Here is a 23,271-nt window from a genome sequence, read left to right on the forward strand (position 1 = left end):
ATTTGTCATTGCATTATATTAGAGTAATATAAAAAATATCTAAAAAATATATAAATTAAATATAAGTTTGTGTATCCCAACAATTACAGTTGTCCTATTAAGTAGATCTTAAGATTTATTGATATTTTTTTTCATAGAAAATTTATTTATTTATATTATTTTGATAGATTCATTTGATTACAAAGTGAGTCAAGAGAAGAAAACACACATATTAAGTCTTTACACATGAAATACACATTGGGTAGGCTACATCTTTCATTCAAAATTAACTTTTAATTCATACAAAAATTAGCATAAGTCAAAAGAAATTAATTTAATGGTGAGACAGCTCAGTGAGTTTTAATCCACCACAAAACAAGCAATGAATAAAAATTATTTTTATTTAGCTGTAAGAGTGGTTAGCACTACTCCATCACAGCTCCACAGGCTTGGCCATTGTCTTCTGCATGCTGGTCAATACATCCACATGCATTCTTCTACTAGGTGCTTCAGGTTTATTTTTCCACATCCCAAAGAATTATATACTCGGTTAACTGACATCTCTCAACTGACCCTGTGTTGGTTGGTGTGTATATATGAGTGTAATTTTTGAATTATATCTATTACTGCCAGGATACAGTTGAGCTCCTTGAAACCTGGATTGGAATAAATCTGGTTTGAAAATAAATTGAACAGAGTGCTTGTAGATGGTTTGCATTTTTTTTTAGTATTTCTGGGGCACAATAATGTATGAGTGAAAGCAGTATAATTTATTTGATATTTTAGGTCACGTCACCCTTCCTGGATTAGTTTTGTTGGAGATAAAACAAGCTATAAATATAAAAAAAAATCTTTTTAACCTTATTTTCATCAAGCAGTGCATTCTTTGACAGATTATATTAAATAAAGTTTATAATTGAAAACCTAAATGTATCTTTGTATTTTAGGCCTGAATTGCTGTCTTCTTCATCAGTTTAGTTCTCCTTACAGGCTTTCCTTCACCTTTTTCATCTTAGTTTTCTTCACAGCTTTGATGCTCACTCTTGTTTCAATTTCACCCATTTTCATCTTTGATACCGCTGTTATACACATGATGATGGCTTCTGCCCTTTTAATGTAATACATTGATGACAGAGTTGCACCATTATGTAGCAACAGTACTGTTTAAAATAGGTCAGAGGCTTCTGATTGTTTTTGTGTAGTTCTAGGGAAAATGAGCAAAACTAAGGATTTAAGTGGAAGTGGATATAGCATGAGTGTCAGATGTACTGGTATGAGTCTACATTATGTGGTAGACAACTCTGCTGGAGTTCTCATGCATGATTTTATCATTGACATTGTGCAAATAGGCTATCACACAAGAAAAAAATCAGCCAGCAGCATTGCTCAAGTTAAAAATAGTTGATTTAAAGGGTAAATGAGGCTTCTATAACTGCTCACAAGACACATTCAAAGTTATATTGAGGCAAAGAAATATGCTTGCAAAATTTTGAACCTTCTAAGTTCCAAAAACAATTATATTACTTTTCTTTAATTGCAAAAGCAACACTAGGATGAAAACATAATTGCTCTTAGCTCAAAAGTCTATGTTTTTTTCTCTGTCAACTTAAAAAGTTTAATCTGTTCAAATCAGTGCTGGTACAGTTTTAGCGAGCTAGATAGATAAATAGATAGATAGATAGATAAATATTTTATTAATCCCAAGGGGAAATTCAAATACACCAGCAGCATACTGATAAAGAACAATATTAAATTAAAGAGTGATAACAATGAAGGTATAACAGACAGACAATAATTTTATGTAATATTAAAGTTTACCCCGGGGTGGAATTGAAGAATCGCATAGTGTGGGGGAGGAACAATCTCCTCAGTCTGTCAGTGGAGCAGGATAGTGACAGCAGTCTGTCACTGAAGCTGCTCCTCTGTCTGGAGATGATCCTGTTCAGTGGATGCAGTGGATTTTCCATGATTGACAGGAGCCTGCTAAGTGCCCGTCACTCTGCTACGGATATCAAACTGTCCAGGTCTGTGTCTACAATAGAGCCTGCCTTCCTCACCAGTTTGTCCAGGCGTGAGGCATCCCTCTTCTTTATGCTGCCTCCCCAGCACACCTCCGCATAGAAGAGGACACTGTCATTGAAATCATCTTCACTTTCTCCATGAGAGTCTAGGATGGCAGTGCATCTGCTCACTTGAAACATAAGCTTAAGTGTGCCATTCGGACAGCAAGAAAAATTGTAGGCCTGAAACTGGACTCCATTGACGTCCTGTGTGCATCACTGGTGAGGACATGTGCTAGAAATATAAGCAAAGACCCCACTCACCAAGGCAATCTCTTTCAGTTATTACCATCAAGGAAACATTACCAGTCACTAAAGTGAAAAACTGACATAGAAACAATTTCTATCCTACTGCAGTCACTGTTAAACATAGTCTCTGATTCAACTTTGTTTTTCCCTGATTTCTAAACTACTCCATCCAATCTAAATTATGTTTATTTTATAAAGACTTAGTTGCAATATTAATGAGCAGGAGTGTAATTCTGAATTACTATACTGTTTTATATATGTGTGATTGTGCAATGTATTTTTCACTATTACTGTATATAATGTGATGGTGTTATGTGTTGTATATTGTGTTGTTGTATACTGTATTGTGTTTACCTTTTATGTGTATGGATGTAATACCAAGAGAAATCTTTAGCAACTGTGTTGTCTGTCAAAGAAAGTTTAAATTCAATTCATATTTTCTCCCTGTAATATTGCAGGTGTCTTTAAAATTTACAGTGTAAGCAACTTACCTGTGAAGATTCAGCCTCCAAGTGGAATAGTACAGCCAAAAACAACACAAAAAATTAAATTTGAGTTGACCACAGATAAAGCGACAAACTTTGAAGAATTCGTAAAGTACGTACATGGATTTATTTTTACAACTTCTACTATCTTTAGTTGCTTAACATACTTTGACCACATTTTCAGTGTGAGCAGTTTGTGTGTTATCGTTATTGAACCACATCTCACTCTTGTTAACTGTACAACTCTTCACTCAGTTTCAATGATTTGTTTCTGTTCAGTGGGAGAGAAGATTCTTTAAAAGTCAACCTGGAAGTACTCCTTCACTTCATGCCCTACCTAATCTGCAACTCCATCTGCATTCAACATGTCATTCAAATTACGGAGGAAGAAAAAAATACACTTTGTTTTTGCAGGGGAAAGAGGCCCAGACAATATTTAATGGACATAGTACATTTTCAAGCAATTTGAAAAGTCCAGTTTCTTGTATTGCACATTTTTCAGCAGATTTAATATGCTAATTACTTCACATTAGTTTCATTATCATTAGTTTTGCTGTATCTTCTGATTTCTCTGGAAGAAAAAATTTATGGTTAATAGTCTTCAGGTAATTAAACATCTTTATTACATGACTCTTTTATTCATTTTGTTTTTAGGATTGCTCAGTGTTCATGTTCCATGGCCATTGAAGTTTTGTCATCACTTTTTTGAATACTTTTAGAATTCTGGTCAACTAATCTGAAACCAAAGCAAAGTTTTATAAAAGAATTATACAGCCATAATTTCATTCATTGTATTGTGTCTGTTCTTAATCTTTTTAATGGCCTAATAATCACACAGATATTTTTACCTCAATAAAATTACTATTGTGTTAGGTTACTTATTACATTAAAAAGTAATCAGACTGCGTTACGCAGGTTACTTTTAACATGTTACCCCAAACACTGCTCCCAAGATTATGCTGCTGAGCTTAGTGCTGTGGCAGTTGTACAGTAACACTGAGTAGAGTTACAATTTTGTGTTCCGCAATATCTGTTCAGCCAGGCTTGGGCGAAAGTACATCGGCGTTCCTCTTAAACAGTGAAAGCAATTCCTCTTTCTTCGTGTTAGTTACATCATCCCCAATGGCAACTTAGGATGTGACCAGGACTTCGTGGTGGCTGTGCCATTCATTTAATAGGTTAACATGCAAAATCTGTATTGGTTTCTGTCGCCCGGGAATCCTGATTTTTTTTCATTCACTGGGTACACAGTCTAACAGAGTGCAACAGACATGCACATACTACAAAATCCTTAACTGAAACTCGGTTAAGGGTTTACATGGCCAGATAACCAGGTTACTAACAGTGAAATCTATGTGTGTTAATCTGGTTTCTCAGATACCAATAATCCTTTTCTCTAAATGGAATAAGGGTTTACATGGCATTTTAGAAAACAGGTTTCTGTTAATAACCACGTTATTAAAGCACATGTAAATGCACTGATTGCTAGCAGCTGGATGATGCAGTGGTTCTTCATGGCTACAAGGATCTGAATTTAATTTCTTACCCAGTATTCACTCATTTTCTGTGTGGAGTTTTTGTAGCCTCTCAGTGTTTATCCTGATATCGTCTTACACTGTACAGAAGTGTGTGTTAGGTCAACTGTCAAATCTAAACTGCCATATAATACATAATTGTGGATTAGACAATAGAGTAAGTAAGTTGGATCTGTCTTGTGCCTCATGCAAGTAAAATATCTTCTGGTTCCCTACTACCCTGTTGTGGAAAAAATGGTGCCAAAAATGAAAGGCTGGAAGAATAAGATATTAGGTGACTGTCTGCAACTCTCACAACATTATTATTTTTTGAGTAATTCTCCTTTAAATTTACCACAGCCTGCCTTTTTATATAAGGTAGCTGACATGGTTAATGCTTTAGACATTTCAGATGTTACAATTTATGGTAATAAATTAATTTAACCCCATCAAAAATCCAAATGTACAGTGGTGTGAAAAACTATTTGCCCCCTTCCTGATTTCTTATTCTTTTGCATGTTTGTCACACAAAATGTTTCTGATCATCAAACACATTTAACCATTAGTCAAATATAACACAAGTAAACACAAAATGCAGTTTGTAAATAATGATTTTTATTATTTAGGGAGAAAAAAATCCAAACCTACATGGCCCTGTGTGAAAAAGTAATTGCCTGTTTCAATCAAGAAATCACTTAAATAGGAGCTGCCTGACACAGAGAAGTAGACCAAAAGCACCTCAAAAGCTAGACATCATGCCAAGATCCAAAGAAATTCAAGAACAAATGAGAACAGAAGTAATTGAGATCTATCAGTCTGGTAAAGGTTATAAAGCCATTTCTAAAGCTTTGGGACCCCAGCGAACCACAGTGAGAGCCATTATCCACAAATGGCAAAAACATGGAACAGTGGTGAACCTTCCCAGGAGTGGCCGGCCGACCAAAATTACCCCAAGAGCGCAGAGACGACTCATCCGAGAGGTCACAAAAGACCCCAGGACAATGTCTAAAGAACTGCAGGCCTCACTTGCCTCAATTAAGGTCAGTGTTCACGACTCCACCATAAGAAAGAGACTGGGCAAAAACGGCCTGCATGGCAGATTTCCAAGACGCAAACCACTGTTAAGCAAAAAGAACATTAGGGCTCGTCTCAATTTTGCTAAGAAACACCTCAATGATTGCCAAGACTTTTGAGATAATACCTTGTGGACTGATGAGACAAAAGTTGAACTTTTTGGAAGGCAAATGTCCTGTTACATCTGGCGTAAAAGGAACACAGCATTTCAGAAAAAGAACATCATACCAACAGTAAAATATGGTGGTGGTAGTGTGATGATTTGGGGTTGTTTTGCTGCTTCAGGACCTGGAAGGCTTGCTGTGATAGATGGAACCATGAATTCTACTGTCTACCAAAAAATCCTGAAGGAGAATGTCCGGCCATCTGTTCGTCAACTCAAGCTGAAGCGATCTTGGGTGCTGCAACAGGACAATGACCCAAAACACACCAGCAAATGTACCTCTGAATGGCTGAAGAAAAACAAAATGAAGACTTTGGAGTGGCCTAATCAAAGTCCTGACCTGAATCCAATTGAGATGTTATGGCATGACCTTAAAAAGGCAGTTCATGCTAGAAAACCCTCAAATAAAGCTGAATTACAACAATTCTGCAAAGATGAGTGGGCCAAAATTCCTCCGGAGCGCTGTAAAAGACTCATTGCAAGTTATCGCAAACGCTTGATTGCAGTTATTGCTGCTAAGGGTAGCCCAACCAGTTATCAGGTTCAGGGGGCAATTACTTTTTCACACAGGGCCATGTAGGTTTGGATTTTTTTTCTCCCTAAATAATAAAAACCATCATTTAAAAAACTGCATTTTGTGTTTACTTGTGTTATATTTGACTAATGGTTAAATGTGTTTGATGATCAGAAACATTTTGTGTGACAAACATGCAAAAGTATAAGAAATCAGGAAGGGGGCAAATAGTTTTTCACACCACTGTATATATGTGTACTGTATATATTGTGACAAGTGAGTAACACTGTCTTGCACCCCAAAACACAAGGCTTTGTTTCAGTACTTTAGCAAAACCAGCTTTATTCTACTTGGAACAGGAACAGCACAGTTATTTATTGAAGCAGGATCTACCACTCTCCAATACATAGACACAGGGTTGGGACCAGGTCAGTGGCCAAGTTATACTGTTCCCTACATTAATGTTCCTTGCTTCACCCATCAACGACAGGTGCTTATAGCGCGATCACAATTGGCTCGTTGTTGTTTCTGCAGCGCTATGCTGCTACGCTTTGAACCTGCAGTTGCCTTAGCAACAGACGAGTAGCCCTCCACAGATGCGGCAATCACGCTTCGGTGTATCATCTCGTTGGTAGGGGGGAGGTCCCAAAAGAATAGTGAATCCTTGTGTATTCATTATTTTTTTATTTCTGTTTTTTTCAGAGTAAAACTGCAGGACAGTGAAGATGTTGTAATTAAAATTAAAGCTGATATTGTGGAGCAAGTTCTAGAACTTCTAAACACAGCCAATCAGAGAATAGAATGTGTTCGTTTTGGTGCTGCCTACTTTGGAACATCCAAGCTGCAGCAGGCTGTACTTTACAACAACAGTCCTCAAGCCATAAACTGGGTGGCTATATTGCAAGATGATGCTGAAGGAGCAGATGTGGTAAGAACAAACTGATGTATCAAATAACTAATGACCCTGAATTATATTTTGCAGGTTTGAGAATGTACAGTATGAATGTATACACTGTATGTATGTATTTATGTACTCTGCATTTGTTGTGGCTATAAATTTAATCCACATTCAGTCATTAAATAACACACAAAGTATATGATACAGTTTACAGTGAAATATTCACTTTTGTTGAGATAAAGGTTAAAATCAAGACAAATGATATCTGACATTTTATAGCTTTAATATGATCGTGGAACAAGCAATATTTAAGTGGAAAATGAAGGTATCATTTTAGAAAAGTAAGCCGATTCTAACAAAGTATGCTTGAAATGATCTCTGTCAACTTAACCTTAATTTTGTTATTTTATCCAACTGTACTTTAGAAAAGAGTTCCAAGTTCAACAAAATCAATCAATTAAAAATGTATTTATAAAGCACATTTAAACACAGCAAATGTTGACCAAAGTGCTGAACACAAACTCAGAAAACAACTTCACAATAAAATTAATAAATAGATTAAATATATACAAATATGTTTTGCAGTAATTCAATGAAATACCTAAACATAAATTGTCCTAAACCAAGAATTCAATAAAAATATGACACTACTACCTTTAAATATCTCTGTATGCCAATGAGAAAAGAAAAGATTTTAATTGACAATAAAAAATATCACTAGTTTTGGAAGACCTAATGTAGAAGTGTAGACTATTCCATAGAATGGGGGAAAGCGACAGAAAAAGCCTGACCAACCTTAAATTTCAGCTTAAGCACAAGATAGAAAGAAGTTTTTGATCAGATGATCTTAAAGGTCTAGGGTAGAGTATGGGGAGAATGAAATCTGAAATGTAATGTGGTATCAAATCATGAAGTGCTTCAAAGACAGATAGTAAAACTTTTAAATTCATTATTTTACTGGCAGGCAATGAAGAGAGGCCAGCACTAGTGAAATATGTTCTACTTGTTTTTTACTAGTCAGGAGCTGAGTGGATACATTTTGTACCACCTGGAAATAGGATAGGGAGGATTATCTAATGGCCAAATACACAGAATTATAATAGTCAGAATTAAATGCAAGAATAATTATCTCCAAGTCTTAAAAAGTTTACTTATCATTCAAAGCTGAAAGCAACTGCCTTTTACCACACTGTTAATTTGGCTGTCAAATTTAAAAGCTGGATCAAAGATCAGGTCCTTTTAATATCCAATGTTTAACATTCTCTAAACAAGTAATTATGGTGTTTAATGATTCATCAAAATTTAGTTGTAGAATGTCATCTGCATGACAGTGGAAAGAAATATTATATTTGTGAAAAACTGAATGAAAAGGAAGAATATACAAAGAGTACAAAATTAGGGTCCACAATAAAACCCTGAGAACCCCATAAGTGATAGGTGCCAAAGAAGGAATGCCTCCAGTCTTTACTGAAAAAGTCATGTTTCTTAAGTAGGAACTAAACAACTCTTAAGGCAGTAGCTTGTATACCAACCACATTCATAAGACGATCTAGGAGGGTTGAGTGATCAGTGGTATCAAAGACAACATTTAGGTCTAACAAAGTCAAAACAGTGCAGCATCCAAAATCAAAAGCCAATAATAAGTCATTGGACACCTTAAGGAAGGCTGATTCTGTACTGTGGTGTGCCCTGAAACCTAGCCAATAAGCCTCAAAAATGCCTTATTGGATAAAGAACGAGGAAAAATAAAGTTTTACAATAATTTAGTGAGATTAGGCTTTATTTATAAAACCTCCAGTACAGCATGGGTGGAGTGGTGGCTCTGAGGCTAGTGATCTGGGTCGGCAAAGGTTGCCGGTTAAAATCTCATAAATGCATGAAGTGACTCTACTCTTTTGGGCCCTTCAGCAAGGCCCTGAACCTGGTATTGCTCCATCCTGGGTATGACGTTAATCTGCATCCAGCCCTGAAAGCAGGTCCTCCAATTTGCAGGGAAATCCCAGGGATTGATAGCAGTTTTGGCACTCCAGCCACTGTAAAAAACTTCACACTGTTCAGTGTGGTGCTAAAGTGTCACCAATTGCACAGCTGCACTTGGGTTCCAAATCGTGTGGTGTGGTAGGTGCAGCAACTCCCAACCACATGCATGCATGCTTAAAATAAGGAACAGTACAATTTATTGATTACCTATTGTTTATGGAGAGGATAATAGGTGGTAATCTTGGTATTACAGTACATCCATTAGGTCAGCTTTATATGTAACACTTCATCAGTTAGATATTGGGAAGAGACACAGGTTGAAAGTGGTTCAAGACATTGGGATATACTTTTGGCTCAGAGGGGACATGAATGGAAGACAACATGTCCTTATATTCACTTTTATCAATACAAATTTCAATATATTTTTTTTGCAGTTTTGTTCAAGAGTTGCATCAGGAGAGGAAGAAAGGGGCAAAGTTTAACAGTGAATTTATTGAACTAAATAACACATTTAGGAGTTTGAAAATCTTTGAAGATGATGTCAGAAAAATATTGTGCCCTAACAGTTTTAATAGGTTTCTGATAAATTAGCCAACAGATTTAAAAATTTTTGTAACAAATCTGGAGCTTATGTTTGTTCCACTTTTGCTCTGTCTTTCTGCACTTCTGCCTAAGTGCATGAGCCTCGGAGCTGAGCTCTGTGCTTAGGCCTCTTGACTTTAAGTGGATCAACAGAGTTAAGTATGTCTGTCCAGGAGAAATTAAATACAGTAACCAAATTTTCTATTCACTCCCGTATATGAAGATGGACCATCAGCAATATGAGATGAAGCAATATCTCTGAAAAATGCCTGCTAGTAAAGGGATTAAAAAGCAGGAGTTGTAGGTGGACCATTGAGGGATAGACTCTACACAAGGAAGAGTAGTCTCAAGCACAATATGACTGTGATCCGACAAGCAGGCTTCAAGTATTTTTACATTGCTAACAGGAAGGCATAGGGGCAGAATAAGGTCAAGTGTATGACCTTTTACATGTGTAGGGCCCTTGACTATCAGAGTCAAGCTGAAATATTCTATTAAGTGTAGATTTTCTTCAACTATTGACGTAGAAGGACAGTAAATATGAATATTAAATTCACCAGGAATCAGAATATTACAAAATGAGGTACAATAGCAGGTAGAAACTCTGAAAGTCTTTAATAAAATTCTTATTGAATTTTGGAGATTTATAGACAAGTGTGATGGATTTGTTAATTCCACTTTGCATAATTCTACCTCAAAACTGAAAACTTTGTTGTAATCAGCTGACATATAAAGCTATTTGTAAATATAAAAGTTCAACCTCCACCATGACCCACAGTTCAAGCAGAGCCAAATACGTTACAACTGCCTGCAGAGATTTAGTTCACTATCACTTAACCACGTCTCAGTTTTAAAGAAAAGAAACCTGTGAAGGAATCTCCTACAAAAAGCTCTTTCTACAGAGTAAACACATTTTCTATAGGGTTAGACTCTAGGCTTTGAGTAGACCATTCTAAGACATTGTTCATCCCTTTTTTTGCAAATTGTTGTCAATTTTATTGTGTACTTTTGATCATTGTGATGAGCAAAGTTGAAGTTCTTCTTTATCTTCAGCCTTTTTGCAGAAAGTAGCATGTTTTGTTGTTTCTATATTAGGTGCAGTGTATTTTCTAGCTCTATCATGATCATAGCTCCTGTCAATGCCAAAGAGCTCTAAAACAAGTTATTCCCACCTCCATGCATGAGAGAAGGTGTTCTATCCTTTTGGAGATTAACTGTTTTAATGCAGAACCAGCACAGCTCTTCTCTTGCTAAGACATTTTACATTTGTGTCTTCAGATCACAAAACATTTTCTCACAAAAGGATTTTAGGAGATTCCTGCAAATTTTAATTGGCCTTGGATTTTCTTTTTTGTAAGAAACAGCTATATTTAAGATTGCCGTTAGCCTCTTGGGAGCCTTCTCAGTGTTCATTCATCAGTTCATCTGTTTTGGGTGGGATTCCTGATTTTGCTATATTTTGGTAGTGTGAACTTTTCCCCACAACAAACCTAATTATTAATTATACTATATATACCTTGTTATGTAGTCAGAGCATTGAAAAGCTGTGGCACAATTTGTCTTGATTTTATCCATTGCATCAACAATAGCTGCCATTTCAGAAAGAATGGGTTTTGGTATCTTCTGGGTATATGTGTACAGTATTAATCAAGTAAGAAATAATTAGTCTTACTTTATACAGCAGTGTTAGAAATGCTTTCTAAATAGGCTAGCTGTGTTTCTCAGTATTTTAAATTATTTTAAAACGTTGCTGAAAATTTTACTTTACCGTTGTCTAAATAAGGAACAGTTGGCTATGAGAGAAGCAGTTTAACATGAAATGTATGGCTGCAAAACATAGGCTTAGAAAGAACTAGAGTAGTTTAAAAGGAAAATTGATAATTTGAAAGAATGAGAAGAATAAGCAGTATAAATACGTATTCTCCTTTGTCACATCCCACTAAGTTCCTAGCCGCTTGTTTTGTCTATGAGCTGCCCTGGTTGGACTGTCATTGACCTGTAACCAATCAGCTTTAAAGTTAGCTATTGACATTGTAAAGGAGGGGCTTAATGCTCAACAGCAGAAATCTGACAATGTCAGATTCACAGATCTCTCCTCACTAGACAGTCAATATCTGAGATGCCACATGAGCAGTATTCTAAATTAGACAAACCTCTGTGCTATTCTCTCTCCAGATTTCTTGAAAGTATATAAATCTGTTTTTGAGTAAATTTCGAACAAACAAACCAACATATGCACTTATAAAGAGATACCAAGTGAGCTTTATTTATGAAGACACAACCATATTTTCCAGTGTTGTGTAGTTATTATTTTGAAATTCCACTGTAAATTTAAAGTGGGAAAAATTATGCTCAGACTGAATATGATGACCCCTATTTATTGTGAGATTTGGTGTAGCTCTAGTTAACTGACTAGCAAAGCATAGCTTCAGATATGATAGAGATACGTTGCTGGACAGGTTATGATGTAGTGGTGAGTGATCACACTTGACACCTCAGATTGCAATAAATAACTCTGGAGACAGTATCACCGCACCTGAGGCAACTTGGGACCTTGACAAAAAATAGTAAGAGAAATGCTTGAGTAAAGCAAAAGTTAGGATTAATGGGTGGGAATCAAACCCAGATTTCTTGGTTCAGAGGTAAACTTGCTAACCATCACACCCAGCATGGTACGCTTTCTCTTTTGACAGAACACATTGTAATATTTCTAGTCACTGACTCCGCAATTGGGCTGCTCCTGACAAAATTACATGTCAGAAATCTGACTTATGGCGAGAAGTAACTTATGGTGAGAAGTACCTGTATTCCAAAATTCAAGTGTGTGTCTTGAAAAGCAGAACTTTGCATAAAGAACAAACAAACAAACAAACAGACTGAGTTATACATTTATTGATAGAGATGAATTATGAGTAAGAATACTGATTTCATTTTTTATGAAGTTTTTATAGTCAAGCTGCATTTTTCTAAATCACTTGATTATTTCAGACTTCTTAATACTTTATAAAAAGTTAACATGTGCTGTGTATAATAATAATCCATGTGCATCAAAAATACTGTTAGTAATATATGTTTTACTAACACTGTATAAAAATATGAGTGGTACGATGGTGCACTAGTTAATACTGCTGCCTCACAGCTTTGTGTTTGGAGTTTTCACATTTTCCCTGAATCTCCTTGGGTTTTCTCAACGTACTCTGCCTTCCCCTTCATATCACAAAGACTTGCAGGACAGACTAATTGATGAAGTCAAGTTGGTTCCATAGGAGAAAGTGGACAGATGTGTGCATTGTTGTACTTTGTGGTAGACTGGTGACCCATCCATCTTTGGTTCATGTCTTGTGCCCAGTGCTGTTATTGTTGTAATTCCTGGTGACCCTAAACAAAGGGAATGAACATCTTGTAATTGAGCTGATATATAAAAATAGAATTCATAATTATTTCGGACTGAATCCAAAAATAAGAAATGTGTTTCAATATTGTTTATTTGAACAGGGAAATGACTGGGACAGCAGTACAGATGCAACTTTACTTGAAATGCGAATTAGACAAAAACTGGATGGCATTGATATAGCAATGCTTATATCATGCTTTCCAAATCAAGGCTCACTCGGACCGTATGAAAAAACCACAGTTATCCTGCATTTCAGCCCTATTTATAACAGGTAATAATCTTTCTCTTACTTTGTTTATTCCTTATTGTTGCACATTCTTGGCTAACTGCTGTTGAAATCCAGATAGCGTGCTAATGAAACTGAAGGTTATTATAAATACCTTTAGTCACTCTGTATCCAAGATTTATAGCAAATGAGTTAAACAATATTACAGAGTTATTTCCTTTCTAATTGTTTATCATTAAAATGTTACCTGCAATAAACTGACAATGTCCAGATATTAGTACAGCAGCTGCTATCAACATGAAAAAATAAAACTAATTGGCTAAACCTATAGTATATACAGTATATATTTTCAAATGATAGTCAGAGAGCATTTTTAGTGAAAAGTGTGTACCATTTACATTTTTGCCTTCCTTTCTGAATCTTTCTGGACATAGTCCACTTTCCTTTGCTACTCTAATACTGTAATTAATATTAGATAAATTAATAATGTTTGCTGTATTTTCTATAAAAACTGTGGAATTAAAGTAAAATGATATTTTTGTAATTAAAATGGGAACTGTATTTATTTCAACCAGTTATGAAATAACAGTATAACCAATTCTTTTGTGATCATGTGAATTAAGATTCAGGTTCTTGTTGCTGAGGCAACACATGAGGGTGCAGTGATTGGTGATGCTGTCTCATGGATCCAGGAGACCTATGCTCAGATCTTGGCCTTGTCCTTTTCTGTGCATATTGTTCAAGTGCTGCCTCCACTTAAATTAATACTACTACTACTACTAGGACTTCCCTGTATTTTTAAGCATCAGCTTGAAAAATTAATACATATTGCTGTTGCTTTTGGGCAGTGAATCACAACCGGCACTGTGGCGTAGCATGTGGACAGATAGGTTCTGATAATGTATAGAAAGGTTGCTTCAAGTACAAGCCGAGCTGGAATAATTCAAGTAAATTTCAGGTAAACGTATTCATTACATATAACTTTTCTAAAAAGTGTCTAAAATGTTAGGAGAGAGATCCAACCTTTAAACAATGCCATTAAGCACCCACGTTCCTAGATCACGTTTTAGGAATGCTCTGCATTTTTGTGCAAAGCTTTTCATATTCTACTTTCTCTTGCATAGCTTTGGATTTAAAGTCATACCTAATGCCTTAACAGTAATATTTGGACTAATAGCAGATGGGACATTATTGTAATATGCAAAAATCTATTGTGATAGCCTACACTGCTCTACTTAAACAAAAACCTATTCTGCTCAAATAGAAGAATCCCAAGCCAGTCTCTCTGACTCATGTGGAAGAACTGATGTTTTGAATTATCTCAAATTAAAAAAAATGTCTTTACACAAATATTTTCAGAATTTGACAAGAATTTATTAATCTGTTAGCAAAGTAAGCACACTTGTCCTCTGCTCAAACATTTATTTTATTTGCTGTTTGATTCTTCATGAAAAACTAATTTAGACAGCACCCTCTTGTCATAAAACTCCTGTGTTGACCACTAAATTCAATGGATTAGAGTATTTTGTTGTTCTTTTTTTCTATTGCATTTTCAAAAACCAGAACATTATAGTGGCATGCTACTCAATCAAGCACATAATAATAACATCATGCTAACAACCATTTACTTTGAAATAAATGCAAAGAAAACAATAGAAATTTAAAGAAAAAAAAACACAACAGAAACCACTAAGCAAAATTCAACACCCAGGGTGTTTTGTTCTGTAAAGAAAATAAAATATAACATAATTTTCCGTAAGGTTGTAGGCTACACAGAAACTGATCATTTACTATGATAAGTTTGAATATTTTATTTTATATATTGTACTACCGTACTGTAATTTTTGCTTTGGTGTCTCTGCATTTAAGAACTTTGTTTTAATACCTAGATATTTTCCCCTGACAGTGTAAATGAACCTAAAAAGCAAGATTATGCTTTGTTCATGAAATTTGAAATTGTGGGCAGCAAAGAGAGCTTCATTCAAGAAACAAGCAGGAAATATTTGATGAAAAAAGGTAGTTATTTTATATATATTTTTATAAAACGTATATGAATGACAATTCTGTGCTTTTATTTTTTTTTTGAGAGACCAGAAGGTGGCAGTAATTGCCAATATTTTGTATATTATTTTTTTCTTACTTGGATATATTTTACTAAATGTGGGTATTGATGTGATGTTAAAATCAATACCTGTGCCTGTGTGTTATATACCAGGCATAAATTCATGCATATAAATTTTAGACATGAATAAATAAATAGTGTTACTTTAGATAAGTGCAAATAAATGTTGTGTAACAATGAATAGCACTGAAAGACATCATTAAAATCCAGTTTGGCATTGAATAATAGAAATGCAGGAGGTGTTTTGCAAGTTTAAACATTTACAGTAAAGTATTAAAATGGTAAAACCTTACTAAAGTGTATTAATTTTGTGTGCTATTTTAAAATGAGATTAACATAAATCAGCCATTGCACGATCTCCTGATGGTAATCCTGCTGCTTAAAAAGGTGGTGATTTTGGAATAAAGAAGAAATGAAGATTCTTTTTTAATACGATTTTTAAGTACAGTTCTTCTGAAATGACAGTTATGAGTCAGAATGTAGTAAAATTAGTAAGATATGTTCCCTGCTGCTTATTCAATATTCTATTGGATTTTCAAATTGCCTAATATTTTACTTTGAATAGTTTGCCTAATAGCTCAGATAATAACTGTCATGGTGCTTTCAAAGAATATTAGCTTTGTCTAAGATATAGTAGAACTCAATTGTAACAGCAAGCAGTTGATCTAAAAATGTTGCTCAATGCCTCTCTTTTTTCTGTAATGTTAAACACAATCTTTCCAAGCCAGCACCAGTAAGGAATAAAAATGAAGGTAAAAAACTACAGTATACTGATTATCAGTAAATTGTTATGTAAAGCCTTGAAAATCGCATCACACTGGTTTAACATTAACATTCTATCAATGTTAAGTTATAAATTATTGATCTTTGCTTTTTCTAATTTGTTTTGCTAAAAATGGGTAAAGTTATCTATTCATGCGTCCATTTTTAAAACATTTCACACCTTACCCTGGTAAGACTGGAGGAGAAAACAAGTCTGGAAGGGGTACTAGTTGTATAATATCTGATTAATAAATGTGAACATTAACAAAGTAAACACTGATGAATTTTAAACTCTTAATAACATTTTATTTATTTCAGTATATTAAAATGTTGGTAATGTATTTTGTTACAACCATTTTGTATTGTATTCTTTCAATTATTTAATGATAAATAGCACTAAACTCAATTATGTCAATCAATCAAGAAATGCAATCTCTCTGTATGTAAAATGTTCAATGATTTAATAGCAGCAGACAAAAGAAAGGTAAAACACTAAGCTTTAGTTAGATAGATAGATAGATAGATAGATAGATAGATAGATAGATAGAAATGTATTAGAGGAAATTTGACTTTTTATGAAGATCTTTAAATATATATACATATAAATAAAAAAAATACATATACACCCACCCTATGGTCTGAACATGGTGCAGAATGACTGAGTAGCAATAAAATTAGTAAGAAAGAAAACTTCTGACTTGGCTGTCACAGTCAAAGTGAGGCATTATGTAGGCATATTACTGTTGGTATAAAGGAGCCTCAGTAGCTTCATTGGCTGAAAGTCCTCAATGTTAATGTGTCAGAGAGAGGAAGTGCAGCATTGTTCATAATGACACTCAGATTTGTTTTAATTCTCTCCTTTACTTCTACCTCCAGCAGGTCCAGAGTGCGTCCCATAACTGGGCTTGGCCTGTTACCAGCCCAAGCACACCACAGCTTAGAAAACTGCACTGGCCATCACAGAGCTATAGAAGTCACATCCCACATTAAAGGAATGCAGTTTACTAAGTAAAAACAGTCTTCTCTGCCCTTTCTTATTTAGTTCCTCAGTCCAACCTGTCATTAATGTGGACCCCCCAAGTGCTTGTAGGAGTGAATCTCCTTTACATCCACTCCCTGAATATTAAATGGACATAGAGGCTGTTTGGTGTGGTGAAACTCAATTGCAATTCCTTAGTTTTGCTAATGTTAACATACAGAAAATTCTCTTTGTACCAAGAAACAAAGTTCTTCACCTGTCTCCTCCCCTTTACCAATACACCACATACGTGAGAATTTCTGCAAATGACATGACCTTGTGTTATATTTATAGTCTGTGGTGTACAGATTGAAGAGAAAATGGAGACAAGACTGTTCCTTGTGGTACTCTTGTGTTGCTCATATCCAAATCAGAAACACAGTCCTTGAGTCCCACAAACTGCAGTCTGCCCAACAGATAGTCCATTATACAGAACGCTAAAGGCTCAACCACCTGCATATCTCTGAGTTTACCCTCTTTAGACAAGGAAACCTTTGATGTATATTATTCACTATTTATTGGTACATTTTACTAATTACTTTTTTTTTCAAAATGAGACACCCTAGTTATAGTAACATATATAAAGATTTTTGTATTTAACAGTCATTGAATTATATTAGCTCACAGTACAGTTTAGTGTGTTACATCCAGAAATGTATGTATTATGAAATAATGATGTGCAAAAAAAATGAAAATTGTTGTTCCGTATTCCTTTATACTGCTTAGTCACAGACTATTTTGACAATGTTTCTAGGACAATTATTGGTATGGTTTCATTTCGAAATTCTACGCGTAATGGTCATAACTGGAACCTATTTTTCTCCATATACTGTAATGGACATTAGCCCGATGGCCATGGGGGTGGAGCTGCGTGTGACATCATCATGCCTCCCACGTAATCACATGAACTGACTATAACCGCAGTACCTAGAAAAGAAGGAAGAGCTCCCAAAGAGCGCTGAATAAAAATGCAAATACTTTATTCGCGAGATACAAGTTTAATGAGAAGACATGAGGTATAAACGAGACTTTGGATCACTTTGTAACGGAGTTAAACTTGCTGTAGCGAGAAACTTTTAAGTGCCGGGTCTTAGCTAACATTAAATAACGCCGTGGACATTGCAAGATCGCATGAGATAGCACAGGCACAGCTCAGAAGCTTCGATGCATGTACTCAGAGCGGCTCACGTGAACTGACTATGAGCGCAGTGTGCAGAGAAAGCAAGACCTCTAAAGAGCTTTGCTCACATGAACGTGTCTGCGAAAAGTGGCCTTTCCTGCACTGCAAAAATACTACGAAAGTTGGGCCGCCGGCGTGTGCGCACACCTGCGTAGCTGTGCCGGCCTTTGAGACGCTGACTGCGCTTCTGCCTTAAGTGAAAGTAAACACTTTTCATTTTTTTCCCCCTTCCCATGAGCTATAGCCCAGACAACTGTAAACACGGGATTCCATTTCTAGACCGCGGCAAACTAATATTAAGGCGCTTTTTCTTTTACACGTATACGATTATGAGGTCGTCAGGTCGGACTATGAAGACACGCACAGGAGTGGAGGACCAACAGTGCCATCCGAGACAGTTAATGGCAGGGCCATCTCTCCAGTCTACATGAGACCCACCGCGATGCTCATATCGTCAGCGAAGACCTCTCTCTACACTATATTAAAGAAAAAGGCAAGTTTCCTTTCTTTACATCTTTTTTCCTTTTATCCCCAACCAAAGCCTTTCTCTCGTTAACACTGCAGAGCACACAAAAATGATTTTCTTTTAATTGCTGATTATGCTGGTAAGGCACATTTCCACAGGCAGAAATTTGGACGTTCACATAGAAAATGTAATTTCTATACCACAGCCGTCGTGTAGCGCCTTTCAAAAGGGATCAACTACCAAGAGATGATCCATATACATTTTAGCTGCTGTTAGTACTACTTACCTGTTATGTTATACCGGCTTTAAAATGTAGCTTACCCGAAACCACTCCACTGGTGCTCAGTGTATCTTTACTTCTTAAAAAGTTAATGTTTTACTGTTTAATAGCTTATAGATTGCATTTTATTTTTTTCCCTTGCACTCAGTGAGCGAGTTCAATGGGTGATCAGTTATATATATATATATATATATATAAATGACCTCCAAAGAGCGCGGAGACTTTTGATCACGTGAACGTGTCTGCAAAAAGTGGTGTCTCCTGCCCTGCAAAACTCGAGCAGCCATACACCCCGATCTACATACACGCCGTGGTGCAACACGAGAGGCTTCGCCTCTAGCGCTGGCGATCCGAGGTTCGATTCCGAGGCGGGTGCAGTGAGTGTGTGCGCCTGATGAGCCCAGAATTAGGGTGAAACACATGTCACGTATTGTTTGCATTATTTGACAGTGAAACTATATCAGTATATTCAATATATATAAATCAGCGCTTCCCGATTCATTTTACCCTCGCATCCCCTTGGTTTGAGAAGAAGTATGAAAAAATATGAGGTTAACGCAGAAAAAAAGATCACCAATTGAAGCTTTATGAATAATGGATACTTTATTCGCCATCAATAATTATTTTGGTAAAGCCATACTCAGTGTGATCCTTCTTCCATGTTCTAATTTTTTCGCGACTAGCCATGATTACATGAACGGTAAAAAAGTAAGAGCGAAGCGAGGCTGACATATCCAGGCAGGCAGGTGACAGCTCAATAGCTCGAATTTGGATATAAGTAGGTTCTATTTAGTCGACAGAAATGTCTTTGGTAGGAATGTAAGTTGAATTTACTCTTTAAATTTCTTTGTTGAAGAAAAATTTATGCAATGCTGACTAAATTTACTTTTCATTCCTACCAAACATATTTCTGTCGACTAAATAAAAATTACTTATTTTAAAATTTAGATAGAACTTGAACAGATACGATACTTCATAATACCCACGCAGCACTACAGTAAGTGCACGTAAGAGCAGGAGTCATCCGTTTTAACAAGCAGCATATTGCACTGATACGAAATAGCCTGCCCATTTAATTTTTTAGGAATGGATAGATAAATTAAGATTTTGTACAACAAATGTTTTTGATTTTTCTTTCTCGATGGATTTTGGCACCCCCAGCAACAGCTGCTCGCACCCTAAAGGATATATATATATATATAGAGAGAGAGAGAGAGAGAGAGAGAGAGAGAGAGAGATATATAGATATCTATACTAATAAAAGGCAAAGCCCTCACTCACTCACTCACTCACTCACTCATTCATTCACTCACTCACTCACTCACTCACTCACTCACTCACTCACTCACTCACTCACTCACTCACTCACTGACTCATCACTAATTCTCCAACTTCCCGTGTAGGTAGAAGGCTGAAATTTGGCAGGCTCATTCCTTACACCTTACTTACAAAAGCTGGGCAGGTTTCATTTTGAAATTCTACGCCTAATGGTCATAACTGGAAGGTATTTGTCTCCATTATCTATAATGGAGTTGAGCTGGAATGACGTAGGGGAACGGAGTTTCGTGTGACATCATCACGCCTCCCACGTAATCACGTGAACTGACTGTCAACGCAGTGCATACAAAACCAGGAAGACCTCCAAAAGCGCTTAAGAAAACATGCATTATATAATTGAGAAGACAGCGAAAACCAATAAGAAGCGAGCGAGTGACATATACTACCATATTCATGAGTGCTGCTACCTCGGAAAGAAAGCAAGGTGTAAACCTAAACTTTAAATTAAGTTCACAGGCTACCGCTGGCGTTTCACATGCCCACAGGTAATGCGGGATACAAGTTTAATGAGAGGACGCAGGGATATAAACGAGTTTTGATCACTTTGTAACTAAGTTAAAATTGTAGGTGAAGGGGTGTGCTTATGCAAATTCCGAGAGACTGTGTTTGTGGGGGATTGACGGTTAAGGCGGGTGGGGGAGTCACGTCATCATATCCCCTCCCATTTACCTCATTTCGCTCTGAGCTGAGCTCCGCGGCTAACGCCGTCTTCCGAAGCAACTTCGTCAGACTGCCACCAAATACTCACAGAAAAATCCACAAGTTAATACACACGCTGTCTCTATAGAGTTTCTCCACACTGAATCCTCCAGACACTACTTACAAAAGGTTACATTGCCAATCGTGTTACGTTATTTTTAAAATCTTTCCTTTTCTTAGCACAAGCACAGCTGAGAAGCTTCGATGCATGTGCTCCATAACGTTAAAAATAATGCATTTAATCACACTTTGCATTACAAGCAAAGGGAGCTTTTGTCAATGCATGATTTCCTGGTACACCGATTACATTGATCAGCGCATCCCTATTCATTTTACCCTCGCACCACCTTAGTTTGAGAAGAAGTATGAAAAAATATGAGGTTAACACAGAAAAACAGATCACCAATTCAAGCTTTATGAATAATCGATTCGCCATCAATAATTGTTTTGGTAAAGCCATCCTCCTTCCATTTTATAATTTTTCCGCCATTAGCCATGATTTTAATGAACGGTAAATAAAGTAAGAGCAAAGCGAGGGTGACTTATTTAGGCAGGCATATATATGACAGCAACACTCATGACAATGTCAATCATGTTACGTTATTATTAAAATGTTTCCTTTTCTTTTCATTACTTCTTTAACACACTACTTCTCCGCTGCGTAGGCGGGTATTTTGATATATATATATATATATACTAGCAAAATACCAGCTCTAGCAATACTACATTAAAATTTTTATTAAGAAGAAAATTAAACCTTTTTAAACTGAGGGAAAATATGCCAATAATTATCTGTTAAGTATCTCTTTGTATACCTTGTTGTCAGTTCGGCCCTCCGGTTGTAACATGACCAAGCTGTGCGCTGAGCTTACTCTTGAGCATGTAACTTACAGTTGGCCATGTGAACAGTAATCTTGTCTCAAATGTCACAGCTTGGATTGCTGCTGTCATAATCGGTTTGAGTTTCATGGTTTGTTTCAATTACGACAGTATTTGCAGGATTTGTTGTGTTGAAGTGACATTTGGCATCTGTCAAGCGTTGTAAGCACACAACCGGTTTCATTGATAAAATCACATCCAGCTTTTGAGAGTTTAAACATTCATAAACATCAAAGTGTCCACTACTGAAATCGTCACCTGTGAATCTAAGATGTTTAAGAGGCATTGGCGGTTGTCGAAAGGTGTAAACTATTTGGCCATTTCGGTATACTTGAAAGCGACAACCGAACAATTCAGCGGCAGCCATCAACTCACATGCAGAACCATAGGTGAAGGGCTTAAGCATTTCACTCTTATAGTGCTCCTGTGTAGTATAATTATCTCCTGTACCGTAATCAGTCCACACCTTGAACCTGTCCCAGTCATTCAATACATAAGACAGAATCTTCCTCCGGATATCAAGAGTGAGCCTGATATGGCCGTGCAATATGTAACAAAGAGAATGGAAAAGGTAGGTGGTATCTCCGGGCATGGAAACCACTCGGTAAGTGACAGTTCTTTGATCGATAGTGATCATCTCGATAGACATGTTAATGGGGGTTGGAATGATAAAGGAAATGGGTACCTGAGCAATGTAAAGTAATTGTAAAATACCTATACAATACCTATAATTGTAATAAACAAACAATAAAACAGCGGAGAAGCCGTGGATTAAATAAATTAGGGCTGTAGTTATCAGTAGGGAGACGTGAATCCCGTGGCGAAGCAAGGAAGGGAATGTAGAGACCGGAGCGACGAACAATCTTATATAGGCAGGCAGCCAGCCAACAACGTGGGAGGCGTTGGGATGGGGGACATAACGCCACCTCACGCGGTGACCGAGGTGCAGGCTATGGACGTATATATGTACGTAAGTAGGATTCAGTCAGCGTTGGGAACCCGAGTACCAAATTTCTTGAAGATGGGCCCATAAGTAACAAAGACTGTTGAAAAGTTCAATATGGCGGCCGACAGTGGCATCATACCACCGAAATAAGTACGTACATTGGTTTCAGTTAGTGCAGGGAAGCCGCCTACCAAATTTCGAGAAGATGGGGCCATAAATAAGAAAGTTCAACATGGCAGACGTTGTTGACCGTTATGACCATTATGCATAGAATTTCGAAATGAAACCTGCTTAACTTTTGTAAGTAAGCTGTAAGGAATGAGCCTGCCAAATTTCAGCCTTCTACCTACACGGGAAGTTGGAGAATTAGTGACGTTGGAAAGTTCAATATGGTGGCCGACAGTGGTGTCATACTAACGAAATAAGTATGGACATCGGTTTTCGTTAAAAGTTCAATATGGCG

At 36.5% G+C, this 23,271-nt stretch overlaps 1 protein-coding gene across 1 annotated transcript in view; it reads left to right on the plus strand.

The window, feature by feature from the left end:
- The window catches only part of LOC120524451 (cilia- and flagella-associated protein 47-like), a 644,864-nt gene that overhangs the window by 12,348 nt on the left and 609,245 nt on the right, over nt 1-23,271 (plus strand). Inside the window, exons 4-7 of the mRNA XM_039746304.1 lie at nt 2,747-2,885; nt 6,741-6,966; nt 12,994-13,163; nt 15,025-15,134. Of these exons, the coding sequence (XP_039602238.1) occupies nt 2,747-2,885; nt 6,741-6,966; nt 12,994-13,163; nt 15,025-15,134 (645 nt within the window). The remainder of the gene's footprint in view (nt 1-2,746; nt 2,886-6,740; nt 6,967-12,993; nt 13,164-15,024; nt 15,135-23,271) is intronic.

This window comes from Polypterus senegalus, chromosome 2 (assembly GCF_016835505.1).
Source record: "Polypterus senegalus isolate Bchr_013 chromosome 2, ASM1683550v1, whole genome shotgun sequence".
In the NCBI taxonomy this organism is placed as follows: Eukaryota; Metazoa; Chordata; class Cladistia; order Polypteriformes; family Polypteridae; genus Polypterus; species Polypterus senegalus.